The 20,057-nt window shown below is 46.4% G+C and overlaps 1 protein-coding gene and 1 long non-coding RNA gene across 2 annotated transcripts; both read right to left on the bottom strand.

Annotated features, from left to right (window-relative positions):
• Window positions 1–1,126: 1,126 nt before the first annotated feature.
• LOC133271042 (serine protease inhibitor Kazal-type 5-like) lies at window positions 1,127–15,086 on the bottom strand. The gene is made up of 12 exons (XM_061456780.1): window positions 14,935–15,086; window positions 14,364–14,430; window positions 12,554–12,681; window positions 12,330–12,381; window positions 9,930–10,060; window positions 9,251–9,329; window positions 8,694–8,761; window positions 7,782–7,872; window positions 5,294–5,421; window positions 4,864–4,927; window positions 1,793–1,845; window positions 1,127–1,358 (listed from the first exon to the last, which is right to left on the bottom strand). The coding sequence occupies exons 1-11, from the start codon at window positions 14,949–14,951 to the stop codon at window positions 1,840–1,842; spliced, it is 831 nt and encodes a 276-aa protein (XP_061312764.1). The 5' UTR covers window positions 14,952–15,086; the 3' UTR covers window positions 1,127–1,358; window positions 1,793–1,839.
• A 1,015-nt stretch (window positions 15,087–16,101) lies between these two features.
• On the bottom strand, window positions 16,102–19,100 carry LOC133271039 (uncharacterized). The gene is made up of 3 exons (XR_009743990.1): window positions 18,807–19,100; window positions 17,300–17,507; window positions 16,102–16,128 (listed from the first exon to the last, which is right to left on the bottom strand). It is a non-coding gene; the product is annotated as an uncharacterized LOC133271039 (long non-coding RNA).
• Between the last annotated feature and the right edge of the window lie 957 nt (window positions 19,101–20,057).

Below are 20,057 nucleotides of genomic sequence, written 5' to 3'. Positions count from 1 at the left end.
AATAAAGAACATATTTGCTTTAAGTATCAGCTATAAAGTACAGGAAATGCATGCAAACTGCTAGCAGGCTTCGGTTAACCCGCCATCCCAGTCTTCTGCTCTGCAAATCTCACCCCATTCTCAGATACGTTGTCACCAGCAAGCCCCTTAGCTCAAAGACCTGGCTCCATCTTAAAACAGTTTCAGATATAAATGACTTAGAACTGTGTGTTAATCAGTTACATCTCGGAACAATGATACTTTGCATTAAATAGCTGAAGTCATTCAACACCCTGGAACTTCCCCACTTCATCTTCCCCAGCACCAGGACCCAGGAGGAAGGACCTCTCTCCCTTCAAGATGGGGGTGAACACTGGCTTAGCCCTTGTACCTACAGGGTCTGGTTTGGGAGAGGAAGTTCAGGCCAAAGCAGGAGGGTGACCAAGAAGTGCATAGTGAAGGTCCACAGGCCACCAAGATGGCTTCTGCTTAGCCAGCACTGCCTCAAGGACATCAGTACTCCTGCACCCTCAGAGCAAGAAATCCTGCTGGACAAATTCACACCTCCAGTTCCCAGAGACCTTCTCAGCTGCCTCCAGCTCCAGCTTCACCGGGGCAGGACTCCGCACACCATCCAACGTGATCCATCAAGGTATATATACTTCCACAGCTGCTCAGAACAAAGTGGTCTGGATTTCCCAGTGCCTCAGATGAGGATGCTGGAAGAGGACACTTATTGCAACAGCTAAACTGCCAGCCCAACATCTGTAGTGCTTTACAACCAGTTTTCCTCTGTGAGTTTCCAAATGTAAACCAATCAAAATCTCAAAACAACCCTCTGAGGTAGGTAAGTTATCTTTTAATAACTGTTTTACAGACAAGAAAAAAGTGCTGAAAGGGTGGTGAAGTGATTGACCCAAGACCCCACATTGATTTGGAGAGAACCTAATCCCTGGTCCCTCCTCACAAAACCCCAGACCATGCTCTTCCTCCTTGGGTCCAACATCTTCACTGAGTATTTACAGCAGCTGGTGCACCCCAGGGGCCTCTGCACTTACTTATTGCCTAAGGGACATGCAGTGTAAATCTGGAGAGGGGACTGGTGTGTCCCTCCCATGGGGCTCAGTGAAGAAAAGTGACATGAAGATGCTGAGTTATCTTTATTGTAGAAGCACGTTAAAGACACAGCGAGGCAGCAGAGACCGCGACGGCGCGCGTGGGGCAGATCTGGGAAGACACCGCTGCATCCCCACAGCCCTTTGCCCTCCACCTGAGCAAGACAGGGCCCGTTGGCCGCAGATGGGGATGAAGACAGCTCTGCAGTCCTGGGGACTCGGCAGCTCTCCTGATGCTCAACATCATCTCTTCCTTTACTTGCCCTAGGGAGACAGGGGAAGACAGTTTATTACTATAGTCCCAGAAAGTGGAGGGACCTGAAAGGACTATGTGAAAACCTTAACGCTGAGGCTTCCACACTCTGTAGGGGTTCTAGGCCACCCCTGCCTCCCCATGATGGGGGACAGCAGCATGCTCCTCTGTCAGTGTCCTTCCCAATCAGCAGGGATTGGAAAACCAGAGCAGGGTAAAAGGAATGGGTAGGGCCCACCACCACAGCACTAGAATGTTTGCATGTTCCCACGGGCTCAGCCCCACCATGCCCTGGCTGTGATAAGAGGGAAAAGCACTCTGCAAGAGCCCTTTGCACCATCTCTACAGCCTGTCCAAGAACAGCAGGACACTCCAACCCTTGTGAAACACAAGCCCCAGAGGACAGACTGGACAGAAGGGAGTAAATCACTGCCAGTCTCGGTACCTTCGGTCACAGCTGATCCCTGGTGTTTGCTGGCAGTCTGAGCTCCATTACTTCTGGAAAGAAAGAGCAAAAAATAAGTCCACCCCCAAGCATGACCACTTCTGTGTGACACTTGCCAAGCATTAGTATCAGTGTGACAGCCCCTTTGGTTAGTTCAGCAGCCACATGGAGCTACAGCAGAGCCTGGCACCAGGGTAGGCAGGCTGGGTCACTGCCAGCCTAGGAAAACAAGACTGATTTCAGCCTGAAGCTAGGTGGTTTCCACACCTACTATATAACTGGGAAAGGTCCCGCTTTACACCTACTCCCCCCTTCCCCCCCCCCCCATTCCACCATCTGAAAAAGAAGCATTATGAAACAACAGGCATTGTAAGAAAACCAGGACTTGTCCACTGCAAACCTGGGAGTTGTCTGTTTGTTAAGAAACAGATTGTTTTAAAACAGAGAAACTGGATATTCCCTTTGTTCCCTGACCTGTTGACTAATTGGTGACTATGGATGGATGGATCTTAGAAAAACCTTAGAACAAATACAGGAACCGCAAGATACGCAGCATTGAAAGTGAAATGTGCTGGAAAACCCCACAATTAGTTTATCCACATGACATAGCCCTGCAGGACCTCCTGGCCAGCTAGCTTACCAACAAAGATATCTAAACCCAGGACTCAAACCTACATTTATCTTCAGTAAAGCAGAACAGGATCAAAGGAATTTGGTCATGGCACAGACCTCCCAAGGAAGGTGGTGAGCCTGAATTCTGGCCAGCCTGAGGCCCCAGGGACAGGATATCCCTGCATGCAAGGTTTTCCACCACAGCACTGTACAGATACACCCTCTGGTGTCAGATCCCTCTCAAGCCCCACTCCTCTCACCCTTTTCTACAAGCTTCCCCCCCCGAAGGCAATGTGGTCACCAGGCAGGTAGTGTGGAAATCCAGTAGGAGGTTTCCCCTCAGGAATGGATGCAGACACTGAGCTGCAAAGGGACGAGGTGACTTGGACACACATTTTGTCAGGCAACAAAATGCTCTCCATGGATAGTTTCAAAACACAACTCAAGGAAATATTACATTTTGGAGGTAACAACTTCTTATCTTCCCCCAAAGCTTAAAGAGGGGCCTTTGCATTTTCATTCTGCACATTGCAACTGTCTAAAACCATTTGTGATGCCAAAAGCACTGCTGGAGCTGGTTTCCTCTGGGTTTAAGTAGCATATATTAAGTGCCTGACTCTTCAGCAGAAAGAAGAATTCATCATATTGAAAGTGACCATGAATTTCAGCGCTGAAAATAACATTGCTCTGTTTGTCATTCAAAAGCTTCTATAAATTTCTAGTCTGATTCTTCGGGTGACATAATATACATAAGTAAAACAATCCATCGTGCATGGGGGTTTGTTTCTCTTGCCCAAAGGAAAAAGCTTATCACTTTCCCTTTTAATTGCATTCAACTCTCCTCGGAATACTTAACACAGCTACAAGCTGTCTGACTTTCAGTAAATGGCGTATTCCTCTAATTGCAAAGGCTTGAGAGCTGTAACAGCTTGATAAAACACAGAACAGCACGGAATCCCAGACCAGGCACAGTTTTGTGGGAACCCCCTCTGGTTTTCAGCTGCACAGTACGCCCAGTCTCATCTGTCTTCGGCAGCACAAGCCACAGGCTTGCATAATGCCTGGTCTCCCTGTGGCCCCAGAATACACAAGCCAACAGTGGCTCTATCACACTAAAGGCTGAAACAGAAAGGCCTCCACTATGATCACAGGCAAAATAATTTCTCTCTGCACTGCAATTTATTCAACTTTCTCAACAACAGAGAGCACTCTGCTGCTTTACAGAAGAGAGAAAGAGGAGCTGGGATGTTTACTTCCTAATGTTTTGGGGACCTGCAGGCATCCTGACAGCAAGCAGAGGAAGGCATGACGTGACCCTATGGCATGATGGTTACCCCGCAGAAAAGCTCTTTGCTGCCTACAAGCACCTTGATAGCAAACTTGTATTCAGAAGCAAAAGCTCCCATCCAAAACTTTACAGAACTTCTCTTTGGCTAGCTCAATGTTTTCATTCTCTTCGGGGAGCAATTTTCAGTATTTCCCTCAGGATTAATATTCAGTTTCTCAAGAGTTCAAGCCAATACAGAGGATGCTCCTCTCAGGGCACTGCAGGGCATCCTGCACACTCAAGAGACACAAACTGGGAAACCCTGGCAGCAAATCAAACTGCTGGAGACTGACGAGCTTCCATTGGTGGAAAGACAAAGTACAGCTGATGAATGTTTAACTCATCTGCTATGTGGGATCACACAAGATGTCAAGGCTCAAGACCTTTCCCAAAAGCGTGCCACCTAGTGAATAATTTTCATTTCCCAGCCATCTCCCTGGGTATTATTTGGGAAAAGAGCCCTTTATGGTTCACACAGTTCTGGTCTTTCTGTCCTCACCAAAGTCCCAAGAGGAAAGCCAGACGTTTTCTCAGAAATGTCACACTCCTACCATACAGCCCAGGTTATATATTAAAGCCAAGTGTGAACCTGTATTTAAACATCTGGACCACAAGCACTCCACTCTTGGGGCTCTAATGATACCATTGCAGGTGCAGGGACCAGACTGGCTTCCCGTCATGCACTTGGAGTGAGAAGTGGGGTGCTATACACAGCAAAGATGCACTTTGGTGATTTTCTCCACCTCTCAGCAACATCTCACCCCAGAAGAATTTAAAAAAAAGAAAGAAAAGAGGAGATGGAGTGCTCCAATGCTTTTGGTACAACAGAGCCCTCCCAGCCTGCAGGATGCCCCGAGCTGACCCTGACAATAGCAGTGTGCTGCACCAGGTGACTGAAGAGCAGTTGCAGACCACAGCTTTAACCTGTTGGTTCAGTAACTTGTTCATTCAATTAAGCTGTTGGTTACCCTCCCTGCAGGGTCTAGGCCTGACAACTACTTCTCATTTTTCACTCTCCATTGTGGCTCCCCGGATCAGGTCCCCACAAGCCGAGATGGTGCTGGCAGGAGAGTTTCACAAGGGGAAAGAAGAGATTGATGTTTCCCCAGCCCAGCCATGGCATGCCGCTTACCACTTCAGGAGCAGGCTTTTTGCATTCACCTCGATAGTTTACCGTGATGTAGTTTGAAGCTTTCCTGCAAAGTGAGGACAAGACATTGCTTATTATTCACTTGCAATGCCACAACACTCTGCCATCAGGATGACATTCCTCTGTGGGCTCCTTAATACTTTGATGCTACTTCCAATATGATGGCATTTATTAGTCCCCAAGCAATCTTACAATCGGGCAGAAAGGGAATAGGGGACTCTGGAAACTTGTGTATCTTAATTAGCTGTCATCAGATTAATCTCAAGCATTTTGATCTATGTTTGCTTAACAGCAAGGCACCAAGGACACACTTGATAATGAGTCATGATATATCAAAACAAACACTGTGCTGCAAAAGACACTCGGGAATGGTGGATGGCCCTGTATTACTGAAATCTCTCCGCCTACTCACATGGCAGCTGAACACAAGTCACATTCATTTTTGTATGTTTTCCCATCAGTGCCACAGACTGGTTCTGAGGATTTGCTGCAGAAAATCCTTCCACCCTTTACCCCGTGCAGAATTCGATCACAGTCCAGCTGAAGAGAGAAAGAAATCACATTTGGCGCTGGTTCACTTGCATGACCCTCCTCTATGTGACTTAAAAGCACTTACAAACCAAGCCTTTCCATGGGGCCCCTCTGCCCTGGAGCAGGTCCAGCACTCCTCCAGCAATGCCAGGCTTGTAGAAGATAGTGTCTCTTGCTGGACCGGCCAGCCAAGCTTTTAGGGACAGAGCCTGCCCCGCCTGTCACAGGCCCGCTCATCAGATTTGCCTTGCACAGAGCAGGTTTATTTCTCTCACCAGGGATCCACAAGAAGATGAGAACTGCTGCCTGACCCTAGTCCTTATCAGGGCCTTGATGCTGTTTCATCTCCAAGAACAAAGACAAAACCCATCAGCCGAAATTAAGGAAAACCCTCTGCAGCAGCCTCGCGCTGCCTGAGGGTGGTGAGACACGCAGCACAACTTCTGACACCCACTGTATGAAGAGACACAAGCAGATACGAGCAGCTATGACTAATTAAGGGTGCCCTCTTGTTTCCTCTTGAGCACGACAACGAGAACATTTAGACACAGCTTTCCTTACAAGCCACACGTGGCACAACCAGGACAAACTCCAAGAACGAAGAGCCCCTTCGGGAACCAGAAATGCCTCTCACACTTAGATGCCCATGCTACAAGCATGCCGGAATGGGTATTGGCAGAGTCATAGCAAATTTCAAACAGCAGAGGTCAGAGATACTGCAGCCTGGCACACACACATCCCCTTCCTCAGCCTGGTCACCCACCGCTGCTCCGGGTGTTGAAAAACAGACCAAGGAGGACTGACTAATGGGTTCCCATCTCTAGGAGCTACAGAACATGGTGCAACAACTGCAAATTGTGCAATCAGAACAGAAATGCATCTGAGATGGAGAGGACATTCCTCCCCCTGTCCCACCTGGAGATGCCGTATTTAGCTCAAAATGATGGCTTATCAGCAGTGCTACAGAGCAGGAAGCCCCAGAGGCAAGGAAGGTTTCAGACCAGGTGGCATAGGGAGGATGGTGATGTTGGGATGCTGTGATAGCACCTGCTAGTTAAGCATCACTTGCTAATTCCATTAATGTGTTGCTTCCTCCCTCGTCTGGGTAATTACGGATGACGTGAAAGCAGACAATGCTGACCTTTGCAGTTCTCTGCTAGATGCCTTCCTACATGCCAGACTTTGCTACCCGCAGCATGACCCGTGTGCCTGCATTACTGCCACCCCACCGCAGCCCAACACATCATCGATCCCAGCAGCCAGTGCCACTATCCCTTTGGCACTTAGGAATTCCCGTGACAAAGCCCACAGGTGGCCCTGGAAAGAGGAGAGGAGGAGATTTGCTCTCTGAATCACTTCTTGTCAATCAGGCTCATCAGCATCCACTCCTCCTCCGGTGCTACCAGGAAATACCACTAAGCGCTTAAGCACACTGGCATTGTTACACCTCATGCCTCCTCTGGAATGCACCAAAATTGCTGTACCTGCAACACCTACCAGGGTTTTTAACTCAAATATCCCTTTACTATAAGTAGTCAGTGGAAAAGGCTTCACAAAACGTTAAGGCAGTTTGTAGTAAGATCCACAAAAACACATTTTCTCTCCCTTCCAGAATGTTAATTAAAGCAGTCTATGCAAATGCTAGAGGGGTTAAAATATCAGGTAGTATTTTTAGTCATCCTAGCCCTTGACAACACCCTATAGCAGCGAGATCCACGGTTTGGTCTCCCTTTTGATGGTAACTTATTTTTACTTATTAGTTTCATATTTTCCACTTTTAGCTCTGTTGAAACTATTGCATTTTCATGGAGACAAGGGACAGCAGACACCCCCATCTTCCTCCCACATTATTCCATACACAGGCATCATCTATCACTCAGTGTTTCCCCTTTTAGCACTCCTTCCTTCTGCCAATCTTGTCCTCATCCCCTGGTCAGCTCCATCACACTGTTCTGGCCATGGCCTTTAACTCAGCACCTTTTCAGCATGAGGAGAGTGGCACTCCTCACCCCACTTTCACTACATGTGGGGCAGGCACCCAGCCTGAGGTCAAGATCAACACCCCCATAGCTGATGTACTTCCATAAGGAGCAAAGCCCAGAAGCAAAACTGGCTTAGGAGGGGCCCATATGGGCACATCCAGCCCCACTCCCTTTCCCTCTGCTTCCGTACTGTGTGATATAGGAGCTAGCATTGGCGTACAGATGATTCCACTCGTTCAAACCCTTCCAAGAAGCTTTAGGATCACAGCAAGGAGGAGCTGCTGGGAAAGGAGCTGGTAGGGACTCAGCACTAGCAGAGCAACCCATGGGAGCAGTCCCCGTTTCTGCCTATGCAGATGCCACCCGAGATGCAGGAGGTGGGATTACCAGCCGGTAGGCATCGGTGTCCCTGCTCTGTGTCTTGCGGCCAGGTGCTGTCTTGCAGTTCCTACCGCTCTGAGCTGTGTTTCCTTCTGGGCTGGAAGGGAGGAAGAGCAGAGAGACAGCTCATCACACCGCCTGTCCTGAGCAAGGGGAGCACAGTGCAAACCCACCCTCTCCACAGACTCCCACCCTCTTCACACACCCACTGACAAAGGAGAGGGTGAGAAACCCCTCAGTCACATGCTAGCAGGGAGGCAGCAGGACAAACCTTGCCCTGCGCTCAGCCCAAGTGCCTCCCCTCCCCAGGGCTCTGGCATCACTTGGTGGATGGGGAGACAAAGGAATGGCACCAGCTAAAAAGTAAGAAATCTCAGAGGTCCCCAGCAAAGGCTCCAAAAAAACAGCAGCTGGGTCCTGCTCAGGTCCAGCAGTTACAAAACAAACAGAAGTGCCTGACCAGTGCCAGAAAGCACGTGGTACACCAGGTGCTGACTCCAAGCCAGCGGGTGAGGGTGAGCCAGGGCCAGGCAGACACGTATGCTCTGCCAGGAAGCAGGGTTTGCTGAGCAAAAAGGTGTCCCAAGAGGGATTTTGAGCACCAGCAACCACTGGTGCTTCACACACAAGAAAGCTAAGGCCAAAAAGGAGCAAAGGTTGCATGAGAACATGCTTCGCTCTATGTGCCTCTTCCCCATCACCAGCTCAGCCAGTGATGTAGGGAAGAAGTGCTGTACTGAGCATCAAAGACCCGTGTTCAATTCTCTACCCCAGATAGTGCGGAACCATTCTGGCTCCAGTTAGTGTCCTAACCACCTCTAGGGAAAAACATGTAGGTGGAAGGGGACAGAAACTGATGCCAGGGCTTGTGGGGTGGCTGGGGGGACAGGCTGTCATCCCAGGCACTGCTGAACTTACCCTCTACTCGATGAAAAGGGACGTCTCTCATTCATATCCTGCTGTGACCCTGAACCACCGCAGCCCTTCTGCAAAAGGGGCAGGATCACATTCAACAACCAAACACAGAAACAACTTTTACACAACTAGAGAATTCGCAAAGCTAAAGCGGCTCCTGTCCTCCCCTTCTCCTCCCAGAAGCAGAGATTTATGGGGTTGTTCTTGGAGAAACAGGTTTGATGTTTGCTCCATACCCACCCGTTGGCTTTAATACCCACCAAACATTATCATCTGAGGTCTTACAGGATTGTGGGTGCCTGAACCTGCCCTTTATCTCTCATATAGCATCACACCACTGGGAAAGTGAGAGGGGCTGTTCTGTCAAGTCCAGACATGCCCACTTCGTGTGCTTACACACAGGTTCATCCCACAGATGAGTGAGGCTTTGCAACACAACCTGTTTCTCCCCCATTGTCAGCTGGCTCCAGCCTCCTGAACGCCCAAGCTGACCATCAGGATCCCAGACTCTTACCAGCCCCATTCTCTGAGCTCAGAGCAGGCTCTGAGCTCCATCTCACCTGGCTTGTATTCCCTGAAGCTTGTTTGTTGAGCTGGCGAGTTCCACCAGACTGACCTCCTCTTTGGGCTTCCTTTTTTCTAGGAGAAGGGGAGAAAAGGAAAAGGTATTGCTATGGCAGTGTGACTGCCACCAGCACCCAAGGCTGCCCTATAAAAGCTAATGTCATGACATGAGGCACCACCTCCCCATCGCAGTCCCTGTTTCTGGTGGTCCTGTTCCTAATTCCCACCCCTAAGCCTTCTCCCTTCTCCTCACCATTCCCACTGTACGCTACATCCTGGATCCAGGTGGTTGCTTTCATATCAGGGCTGCTTCTGCATATGCTCTATGGGAGTAGGGAGAGAGCATCTGGAAGGCAAAGTACACATGTGGGAAACTCCTCAGGAGCTGCCCGTGCCCAACAGTCCCCTGGGAAAGGGTTTCCTCTCTATCAGCCTTGTTTCTCCTTCTCTGCTCCACGCTGCTTCTCACCTGCCCCTGGCCCCTTTGCGCTGAAAGGGAAGTGGGAAGAGGGGCAATGGCTGGAGCCCTACTGCCGGAACCTCTCTTGAAGGGCCACTGGGATTCAGGACTCTCTCCCAGGCATTGCTCTGGTGCAGCTTCAGAGGCAGAAACTGCAGTTTTGCTGCTGGAGGTTTCCCTCTCTGCTGTTGTGGCTCAGAGGAAGCTGTACTCACAACTTCTCAGCGCACATGAGACATTTGTTGATGTGCTGTTTGCCAGAGGAATCCCGAACAGGGTCGTTCTCCCTCGTGCAGGACAGTCGTCCACCAGCTTCAAACTGGGAGCGAAACTCACTGCAAACGTCCTGCAGAAGGAGGGCAGTGATTAGGGTACCCTGTCCTCCTTGTCTTATTGATCCAGTTCCTAGAAACGTGATATTTCCTGCCAGAAAAGTGTTGCAGCATCACAAACGCATCACAGGAGAGCCTGGGTGTGGGCAAGAGAAGAGGGCGTGCAGTAGCAGTCACTTAGTATATAAGAGAAAAGTGAGTCAGAAAAATTACGGGTCCTTCTGCCTGCACAGCACGTGTTGGGAGTTTTCTACTAATTATTATGCTCCAACTAATTATTATTCTCCTTGTTGGGCTATCCAAAGCATGCCAGTGATGTGACTGATACAGTATTGAAGTCCCTCCCACTTCTCCCAACATACTTAATACACAGCTACAGCCTATTCCCAGATTGTAGCTCAGATAATAACTTACAAAGCAAGTAGTATCCCCAAAACCAACCACGCTTTGGGCCATGTCAATCAAGAAGCAGTAGTTAAAACATAAAAGCACCATGTAAATATACCTAATAGTCCAAGAGCAGTGGGAGTCTGTTTGCAGAATGGATGATTAATTTGTTCCCTGTTCAAAATCACTGTACAGAAACCATGTTAATTTTCCCCTGTTATGTAACATGGGGCAAATGTAAACATTCAACCTCCCTAATTTCAACTGTTTCAGGCGCTGCAATAGCTGATTCCAAACAGCAAGTACAAAGGGTAAGTAACTGCATCCCACGTCCCATTTGGGTTTTTTACAGGTAGGTTTCAATACTTGTACTTTTCTGCCTGTTTTGTGTGTAGGAGAGTTTTGGTTAGATTGCAGTAAGGTCCTTAGGGGGTCACTGGCCTCATCCTTTGCTTTGCTCAGAAGTTTCCAGCATCTCATCCTCTCTGCCAGGGGAGGATTTCCCCAGGATTATGTTCTGCATCCCAGCCGGGGCATCTCAGCTTTGCCAAGACTGGACTAACCTCAGCAAAATACCCAGAGTACAAAGCCCCACAATTCCCTAGAGCCAAAAGAGCCATGAGGAGGAGAGACACAACCCCAGCACAGGATGACCCTGCTCTGGTTGTGGCCAGCAGCCACCTTACATTGCTCCCATCAGAAATAACTGTTGCACCCCAATTCACCTGAGACCCTCACTGCTTCTTCCCATCACCAGCCTGTACTCACATTCCTGTGCAGCTCAAGCAATGCTTTCCCTCCCCAACAAGCCCATGAAAACTCTCCCAGCCCCTCTGTGCCTTATTCCCTGTGACAAACCCAGCTCTGCACCCCAATCCTCTGCCTCTAAAACAGCTCTGCCTTCCCCTAATAGCCTCCCTCAGTCTTCCTTTAAATTAGCATATATGGAGCTCTCTTAGTTTCCTGACCTCTGCTGCAAAAACCTTGCTGCGTACATCCAAGACTTGCCTTTGCCTTTTTCATGGTGTGCCGTGTGCCTGACCCACTAATAAACGCAGGGCTTTCTTATCCTTTGTCACTTCTAAGTGACAAGCAGGAATTCTTGTTAATCACTGACTCTGTGATCTCCCAGTTATTACATTTTATCCTGTTTCTATTACTCCAGGCCTCAGCGCTATCCAATTAGTCTTGAGTGATCTGCTGATCCTCTTTGCTGATGCTGCCTCCCAGCTTTGTCATCAGCAGATTTCACTTACACTTCCAAAAGTCATTAGGAAAAGCACTGAAACAGGATTATGCCCAAGACTGAGGCTTAAGGAGACCACTCCAGTCCCTACCATAGGAGAAGTCGAAAGGTAAGTGTTGGAAAACAGCTTTTTCTCCCCTTACCAGGGAAACACCAGTGTGCAGGAACATGGTGGCTGCAGGGCTGTAAAGATAAGGTGACAAACGGCATCACCAAAGTTTCCAACAAGGAAAGCCGCAAGTCCATGGAGACAGCTCAGGGCTGAAATCTCCCAGAATACAAGGATCTTGTGAGCTTTGCAGGGTTCAGATTTAGAGTCTTTCTTTTTCACCTAATTAGCACCTTCAGCAGCACTGATTCTTCACCCTTGAGCCAGGTTCTAGGATAGCACAGCACACCTGGTTTCTTATTCTGATGGGATTTGCCTGTCCCTAGATCCACAGGTCAGCAGGATAAACTGTAAAGTTCAGGCACAAGTTATTCACTTGGGGGATTTGAGAATACAAACACGAAATGAGGGAAAGGAAAGTGGATCTCAAAATTAAATCAGTGGAGAAAGAGTAACTGAGTAGAATAATGTTGCCTTTTCTCTATCGTGGGTGAAAATCCAATAAAGTTTTATATTGACCTGCCTAATACTTTAATCTCACCTTATCTTCCTTTTGTCTGTTTTTAGATGACTCCTGTCCATTCTCCCGTTTGCTGGAAGAGAAGCAAGATGAGAAAGTGAATACCACAGTGCTCCAGGGAGCAAGAGGCTTTCCCCACCATCGGCTGCAGGAGAAGCAAGTGATGCCAACCACTGGCATTGGCAACAGGGTCCCTCCAGCAGCTGTTTTCTCAACAGAAAAGGCTGTGTTTTTCCTCTACTCACAACTTCTCTGCACACATGATGCATTTATTGCTGTGCTGCTTCCCAGAGGAATCACGGACAGGGTCATTTTCTCTGGTGCAGGAAAGTTTTCCTTTCTTGAACAGGTCCCGAAACTCTCGGCAGTCATCCTGTGGAAATGCCAAGAGTGTGGGTTGACACAGATACACTGACAGGGATGCATCTCCAAGAAATCCACAAAGGATTATCCACCCAACAAATTACATTTCAAACACTATTTTGTTTCCTTGAGGTGTAACTAAGTGGAAAATCGTAGTTTGCCTGATGTGTTCTCTTAAACTATAGCATGCAACATAAACCAAATGAACTAGTATGTTTAGATGAGCAGATCTGTCTTTTGCAGCCAGGGCAGCCTTATTTCTATTCCTAATAGATAAGACATGCAGGAGCCTGCCTAAAGGACCTAGGTTCTGCTCCATGTATAAAAGCTATAATTTCCCACTGAATTTTGACTGAGGAAGTCATTTTTCCCATCTCTCATGACTGAACACAGTACCAAGAATTTTAAAATCCACACACAGTAAAAAAGATGAAGCTGCAGGCATTAAAAATAAAATAAATCCTTGCACATCTGACATTCCCAGGTATTCTGGAGGAAGAAGTGGGTATTTTTACCTTCCACTTAACATGACATTATGTGTTATGTGAAGCAAAGCACTCCATTTCACCAGAGGCTTTTGCAGCAAAACCTGCTTAAATGTTTAAACCTGGTCTTTGTTTTCCTCTGAACAGCTTTTCTATAACTTTCAGGGCACACAAGCAGTTTGCAGCAGAAGAAACATGCTATATGTGAAGTCTTTAGGTTCTTTTATACGGCACTTTTAAGGTTATCTGCCAAGCGTATATCCGTAATGCATTATTCCCCCCCCCAGTGTGTAGAGGAGATGGTTTGATAACTTATCCCAGCTCTGCAGATGGGGAAGTCAAGCCCAGAAAATTACTTGCCAAAAGCCAGACAGAAAATCTATGGCTGAACAAAGAAATTCAGTGTAGGTCTCTTCCTAACACTGAAAGTGTCCTTCTGCCTTCAGAATCACACTTTGCCATGTCAGGTGTTTAAAGAAAGATCTCCCTTAGGACAGCTGTGCTTTACAAAGCTTTTAAATTGTCCAGGCACACAAGAGCTAGAAAGCGACCCTGCTTAACCAGATGTGAAGAAAAAATAAATCCTGCAGCCAACACTATCTGATGGAAACCAATTCACTCCTATCTAGAATAAAAACCCAAGGCTCAAAAGACAACTCCCTCCACATAAAGACCTGCTATCTAGAAAAACAGCTATGGGTAAAAGAAACCAGCCAGGTGCATCAACAAGATAAACAAGGGACAATTAGAGTCAGCCTGCTCCCACACCCTGCCCTAGTCAGAGCTCACATACATCATCATTGCTATTAATTATTTGTCAGATGCCAATGGTGTACCTTATAAACAGGCAGGTATCCCTTTAGCCTGTGCTCTGGGTCAGACACGGACCATATATGCAATGTTAGTAATTGCCTGAAAGGGACCAGATTGCCTGTGAGGAGCCCCGAGGAGTTTTCGTTTCTTTTATGCTCATGGATGGCACAAAGCCTTGAGCTCCTTTAGACCATCTTCCAAAGGAAGAGTATATTTTCCCTGCTCCCATTACAGGCACATAGCTGGGACCTTCCCCATTGGCCAAGCCAGCATTTCCCACTTCAGACAAGGAAATGCACTCAGCAAGTGGGTCAGAGGAAGACACAATGCCACCACATTGTCCTGCTCCCAGCATGCCAATAAAACTGGCTTTAGTAGCAGCGTTTCACCTCACCTCTCCCAAGGAGTCCGCATTCCTGTTCACCTCTTCACCACTCCCTTTGTTTTTTGAGTCTTTTTCCCTGCAAGAAAGGGAGGATGAGTGACAGAGCAGCATGCAGTCTTCGAACTTAAAACCAAAATAGCTAATGTTTAAAGTCCAGTCCTGCCAACCCCACCTCCCCGTTTGCGCAAGGCAGTGGGATGGACCAGCGCTGGGACTCTGGCCCAGTGAGACCTGCCCAGAGTTTTCAGCATCTCTGCACTGGGGGCATTTTGCCATCCTTTCTCTCTGCCTAAGCTCCAGGTGTTTCCATCCTACTAAACACCATCTATGGAATCAAGAAACAAGTGTTTTCACCCTGGATTTGCTCTTCACACCCTATGTGAGGAGCTAGAGAGCGCTACTGAGGTCACAGGTTTTCTGAAGACCTACTACCTGGTCTGTCTAGCCCAGAACTATGACTTTACACCACGGACAAGAGTCCTGAGAGTGGGCTCATTGCTATGGGAGAGGAGGACGTGCTGCAGATGGGCAGTGTGGCTACCGTAGCCAGCGCACGAGCCACCGGGGAGCCGATACTCACAGCAGCCTTTGGCACATCAGGCACTTGTTGAGGTCTGCTTTTCCATCCGGGCTGCTGATGTGCTCCTTGGTGGTGGGACAGGAAAACTTCCCACTGCGCAGAAGTGACCAAATTTTCGTGCACTCATCCTGAAAAGCACAGAGGAGAGCAGTCAGTGGAGGCCCCCTGAGAGGCCATCTTGATCCTGAGAACAGTTTGTTTAAGCTTTTTTGGGTTGACTATGTGCTCTCAACACAGTTTGTTAACACCAGCCCTGGGGCTACCACACTCCTCATCCCTATCCCTCACTGCACACCACATGTGGTACAGGCAGCACCCAGAGCCCTGCTTGTGACTCCCAAGGTAAAAAAGACAAGGAGAAAGTTCAAAACATGTTGAGAGGGCCGTTATTAATGGGAAAAGGAATACATATTTAGTTTGCATGCAGCTGCAAATTGCTATCCACTGCAGGGGAGGAATCCATGTTATAAAGTTAGTCAAGAGCGGAAAATATAGCCCTAGAAGTTCCAGTGGGATGAATCTACTAGGGTGACTGAAGAGCAATTCAGGTGAAAGACTGAAGCACAGAAAAGGACAATCCTCTTAGGAAACACAGCTGCAGCAACCAATTGCCTCTTCTGCTGGGTAACCGAAATGCAGGAGAAGGAGAATCAATGAAGCATTTAGTTATTTTGGGCTACTATGTTTTCCAAAGGGTCTTTACTATGGAGAGACAAGCTTGTTTGATTAAAACATGAACAGAGCTGACTTCTCAGTCATTGGATCACATAATTTCCTGAGACTCAAAGGACTTGCCTTAATTCTTTTAATTATCAAACTAGGAAGTTATCCAGCAGAAACCCCAGCTTCTGATCAGAAACAAAATCCTGAAATATCATTAGAAATATAATATATGACATTTCTAACTTCATCTCATGAGATTTCCAGCTCAGAGCTGCTCGGGTATGTGCTCAGCATAGTGCACCAAATATACACTGTCAGCTAGAGCCATTGCTGTATTACAAAAGTATTGTCTCTCAACATGAAGAAATTCACTGCTTTTTCCACCACTGAAAAAGTGTTATGATATCTAAGATTAGCCTGCCTAAATGGCTTTGCTCAGAGCATGCATTAAGCAGTATAGCTGGCAAAACAAAAGGAGAATAAGAATAGAAAAGGTTGGACTTGCCTTAATCGAAGCTTGGCTGGCAGCATCTGCAACAGAAAAACCAACAATGAGACCATACAAAAACCTTTGAAGGGAAATTTTAAACCAAAAGCATTTAATTAAAATACTTGATGCAGTTTCCTAATCCACCCAAATAACCTCCAGATAAGAGCTAATCCAGTGCATTATTGCACACTAATAGAAAGGACTGGGCATTAGAGACTTTCTGGAACATTGCACTTTTTGTCATTCAAATGCAAAAGCACATCTATTTGTTGTGTCTTTGTGTCCTCCTTTTACTGTGTTACTTTTCTCAGGCTTAAAGTCCAAATTCCAAGGATGATTCACTGTTTATTATTATATCCCACTGCCTCAGTAGTTGCATCAACCTTACTCAAATTTTTTTGTTGCTTTATCTTCATCCCTTAAAATTGGGATACCAAAGCTAGGCCATATCATTGTTGTTTGTCTAAAACTTCAAATTCCTTTTCAAGGCCCATTCCATTTGCAGTACCTCACATAAATTGCCAAATTAATAATGAGTCAGCAGATAAGCAGCTGATATATGTTTCTTTTTACTAAGCCACTTAGAGCCCGTATAATACATTTCATCCTTTCCTCTTGCATCATCTGTAGCATCACAGGAAGCCATCAAGAAATCCTCCACCAGCTCTTTTTCAACAGAAATAAGCAGTAAAGACCATTGCATCAAGCTTAAACTCCTGCTAAAATCTCTGTTGTAGGCATGCTAAAATCTCTATTGTAGACATACAAAAATGGAGTCCTTAGCAAGTGTGACAAGAAATTCCTGGCTTTCTGAATTTACCAAAAATTGCATTACACTTTTTTCAAAGTTAATCTTTTAACATAAAATTCAATCTGCTTGGAAATTTGTATTCCTCCACTTATACAACTGAGTTTGTTTGTTCTTAAGCTGCTACATCTACTAATAATAGATACTCTCACCTATCAATAGAACTTTTCACACGCAAGAGAAAACATTTTCACACACAAGAGAAAGAGCTGTTACCAAGAATGTGTTATAGCAAATCAATACAAGTAGTACAGTAAGAAATTATGGTCTTCCGGTTATGTCACTATGCTTTTTAAAGAACGAGGGCTCTCTAATCCGGTGTCTCACTGCCTTTATGGGAGCTCCCACGCTGTGTCCTCTGCTAGTCCCACATTTCAGCACAGAGAACATCAGAAGTTACTAACCTGAGAAGAAGCAGAAAAATGCCAGAGCAAGGACCACCGAGGCACCTTCTATTTTCATGGTGAGGGTGGCAGCTGTTTGCCTACGTTGACTCTATTAGTGCATTGCTCAATGAAACCCAAAGAAAGGGCTCAGGTCAGATCACATATATATAGATGACCAGATTCTCCGCCTTCATTATGACATAATCTTCCCAAGAACCATCATTAGCTGCAAAAACCAGTTTGATGACAGTAGTTCTAAATTCTAATGATCCCATTAACACAATTAATTTCCATAAGGATGGGACATATTTGAGTCACTCCCTGTATTTTGTCAAGGTAAGAAAACTATGAATAGATTATTTTAGTTCCCCCACATAGCCAGAAGAATTCTTGCCATCTTTAGGGTGGTTCATAAGACAGAGGTACCCCAGTTGACATAACACTAATACCCTTTTTTATCTCAACAAAATAGCTGAAAGCGTTTTGCTTTGGTAACTTGGCTCCAGCAAAGAGAACAGGAAGGCAAGATCACTCAAGGCCTCTGGAAGTTAGTCTGCTTTTAATAAAACACCCCACTATGAACCTGAACAGTAAACTCAGGCAAGGTTGAAAAGCATCAAGTAAGGTGCCTTGTTGAAATTCTGAGTTTGAGGCTATAGTTCACATAGCAGCTGTGCCAACAATAAAACCATACTGCCAAATTCTCATCCCTTTCTTGTCTCTCCCTTGTCTTCAGAAGGGACCACAGTGTTATTAGTGAAAAACCTTTTCTCAGATGAGGTGGGACCTGGCAGACCATACTGCTTCAGCAGATCAGTGCTCTGAGATGGGCTGTTATTGATGCTAAAGGGTCCAGCAGTATGTAAGTAGCCCTGCTCAGCTGCCTCTCAAAGAAGAGGTAAAAACGAAGGTGTCATCCTGTGCAGGGTTTCTCAGACGACTTGAGAGAGGGAAATAAAGATGACATCAAAGTTCTGGAATGTGATTTACGTGGGAAGAAGCAATGTGCCTTGTTGTCCAGTTAAAAGAGAACTGGGAAACAGAAACCATTTGCAAGGTTTGAAACAGGTGGACAAGTGAGTCAAGCAGAGCAGAGGGATGAGGGACTCAAAGACAAGCAAGCAGGCTGCGGCTGTGCACAGAGTCGGCTCAGCTCCACCTGAGGAAGAAAACATTCTTCTGCATGACATATGCATTCATCTGGACTGGTCAACACAGCTCAGCATAAATCCTTGTGATAAATTGCTGCCGTATGTTTCTCAGATCAGAATAGTTGTTAGTAGGGTCCTAATTTAGCCAAGTAAGGTCCTAATTTAGCATGTGGTCATCCCTAACATTTCTTTTTGACTCAAAATTAGACTACATGCAGGTTCACAGTGGAGATTTTGGAACAGAGAAGTAAACTGCCTATGGTTCGTGGCAGATCTGAAGAGCTGCGTGTTGCCCTGAATCATGAGATAATTTCTGTATGCGTATTTGGGCGTGGAATTAGAGGGGAGGCCAACAGGAAGAGAAGAAAACTAACCTGATATAGCATGTCTTGGTAAATCCTTGGGAGAAATTGGAAAATATCTGGAATGGGAAAGGCAAAAAATGAAATGTGCATGGTTGCTGGAAAGTGGATAGAGCTTGGAATGTGAAGGACAAAGCCAAACAATATTCTTTGTTACCGAGGCGTCTTCCCATGATGTCAGCCATGAGGTAGAGTTTGGGGAAGAGAAGGTGCATTTTTTAATTGGTTTTGTTTTTAAAATTTTCTTTTCCTTCAAAACCTCTATTCCTATGGACAAGTGAAACAATCCTCTGATTCAGAACAGCTGGCTGAAGTACAGCAGGTACCAAACCTGGTCAGACTGGCCAGGTGAGAGCAGCTTCCAGCCTGGCAGTGTAGACAAAGTCAAGAAATGAGAGAGAAAGGAGACACCCAGGTCTTGACCCTAGATCAGCTCTGCAACCACCACACCTCCCTCCCATCATCTGACCACTGGAGAACACCGTCCCCTGAGATGCTCAGAATGGTCCAAACACACCTTGATACCAAAATTAGAACCATGTTCAGTACCAAATCTCAAAAAAAAAACCTAAAACAAAATAGAAAGAGAATTAAGAATTTTAAATGAGAATGAATTGAAAGCTGGAGAGGGACTTTTTACAAGGACATGTAGTGACAAGGGGGAATGGCTTTAAACCGATAGAGGGGAGATTCAGATTAGATCATAAGAAGTTATTTACTCTAAGCGTGGTGGGACATTGGCACAAGGTGCTCAGAGAAGCTGTGGCTGTCCCATCCCTGGCAGTGTTCAAGGTCGGGTTGGACAGGGCTTAGAGCAACCTGGTCTAGTGGAAGGGGGTTGGAACTGGATGATCTTAAAGATCCCTTCACAACCCAAACCATTCTGATTCAAGGATTTCCCTCCCAGTTATTACTGCATAGCTACAACCTCCTGAAACACTACCAACAGTATGAAATGTGATGTCAGGGGATGGGGAGACCCCTGAAAAGCCATGTGGTTTGAAGAGTTTGCTCTTGTGGGCCCAAGTTACACAAACTGAGCAGAATAATGAGGGATAGCAGCAAGGGTGTATTAATTATAAACCTTACCTGACTCACTTGATTGCCTATATTGATGGATTTACACTTTATTGATAGATTTACACAGTAACATCTCAATCCTGTACTGGAATCCAGACAGCCCATTAATTTCCATAGGAGATATGTAGAAGAGAGCCTATGCTTTAGCAATGGGTTTAGTACAGCACCTTCCTAATCTTAATT

This window comes from Pezoporus flaviventris, unplaced genomic scaffold (assembly GCF_033815535.1).
Source record: "Pezoporus flaviventris isolate CSIRO_AGI_PZ_B2104156 unplaced genomic scaffold, CSIRO_AGI_Pfla_v1 ptg000023l, whole genome shotgun sequence".
Classification (NCBI taxonomy): Eukaryota; Metazoa; Chordata; class Aves; order Psittaciformes; family Psittacidae; genus Pezoporus; species Pezoporus flaviventris.
The sequence above is the reverse complement of the archived record's forward strand: the minus strand, read 5'-3'. Positions and strand labels throughout refer to the sequence as shown.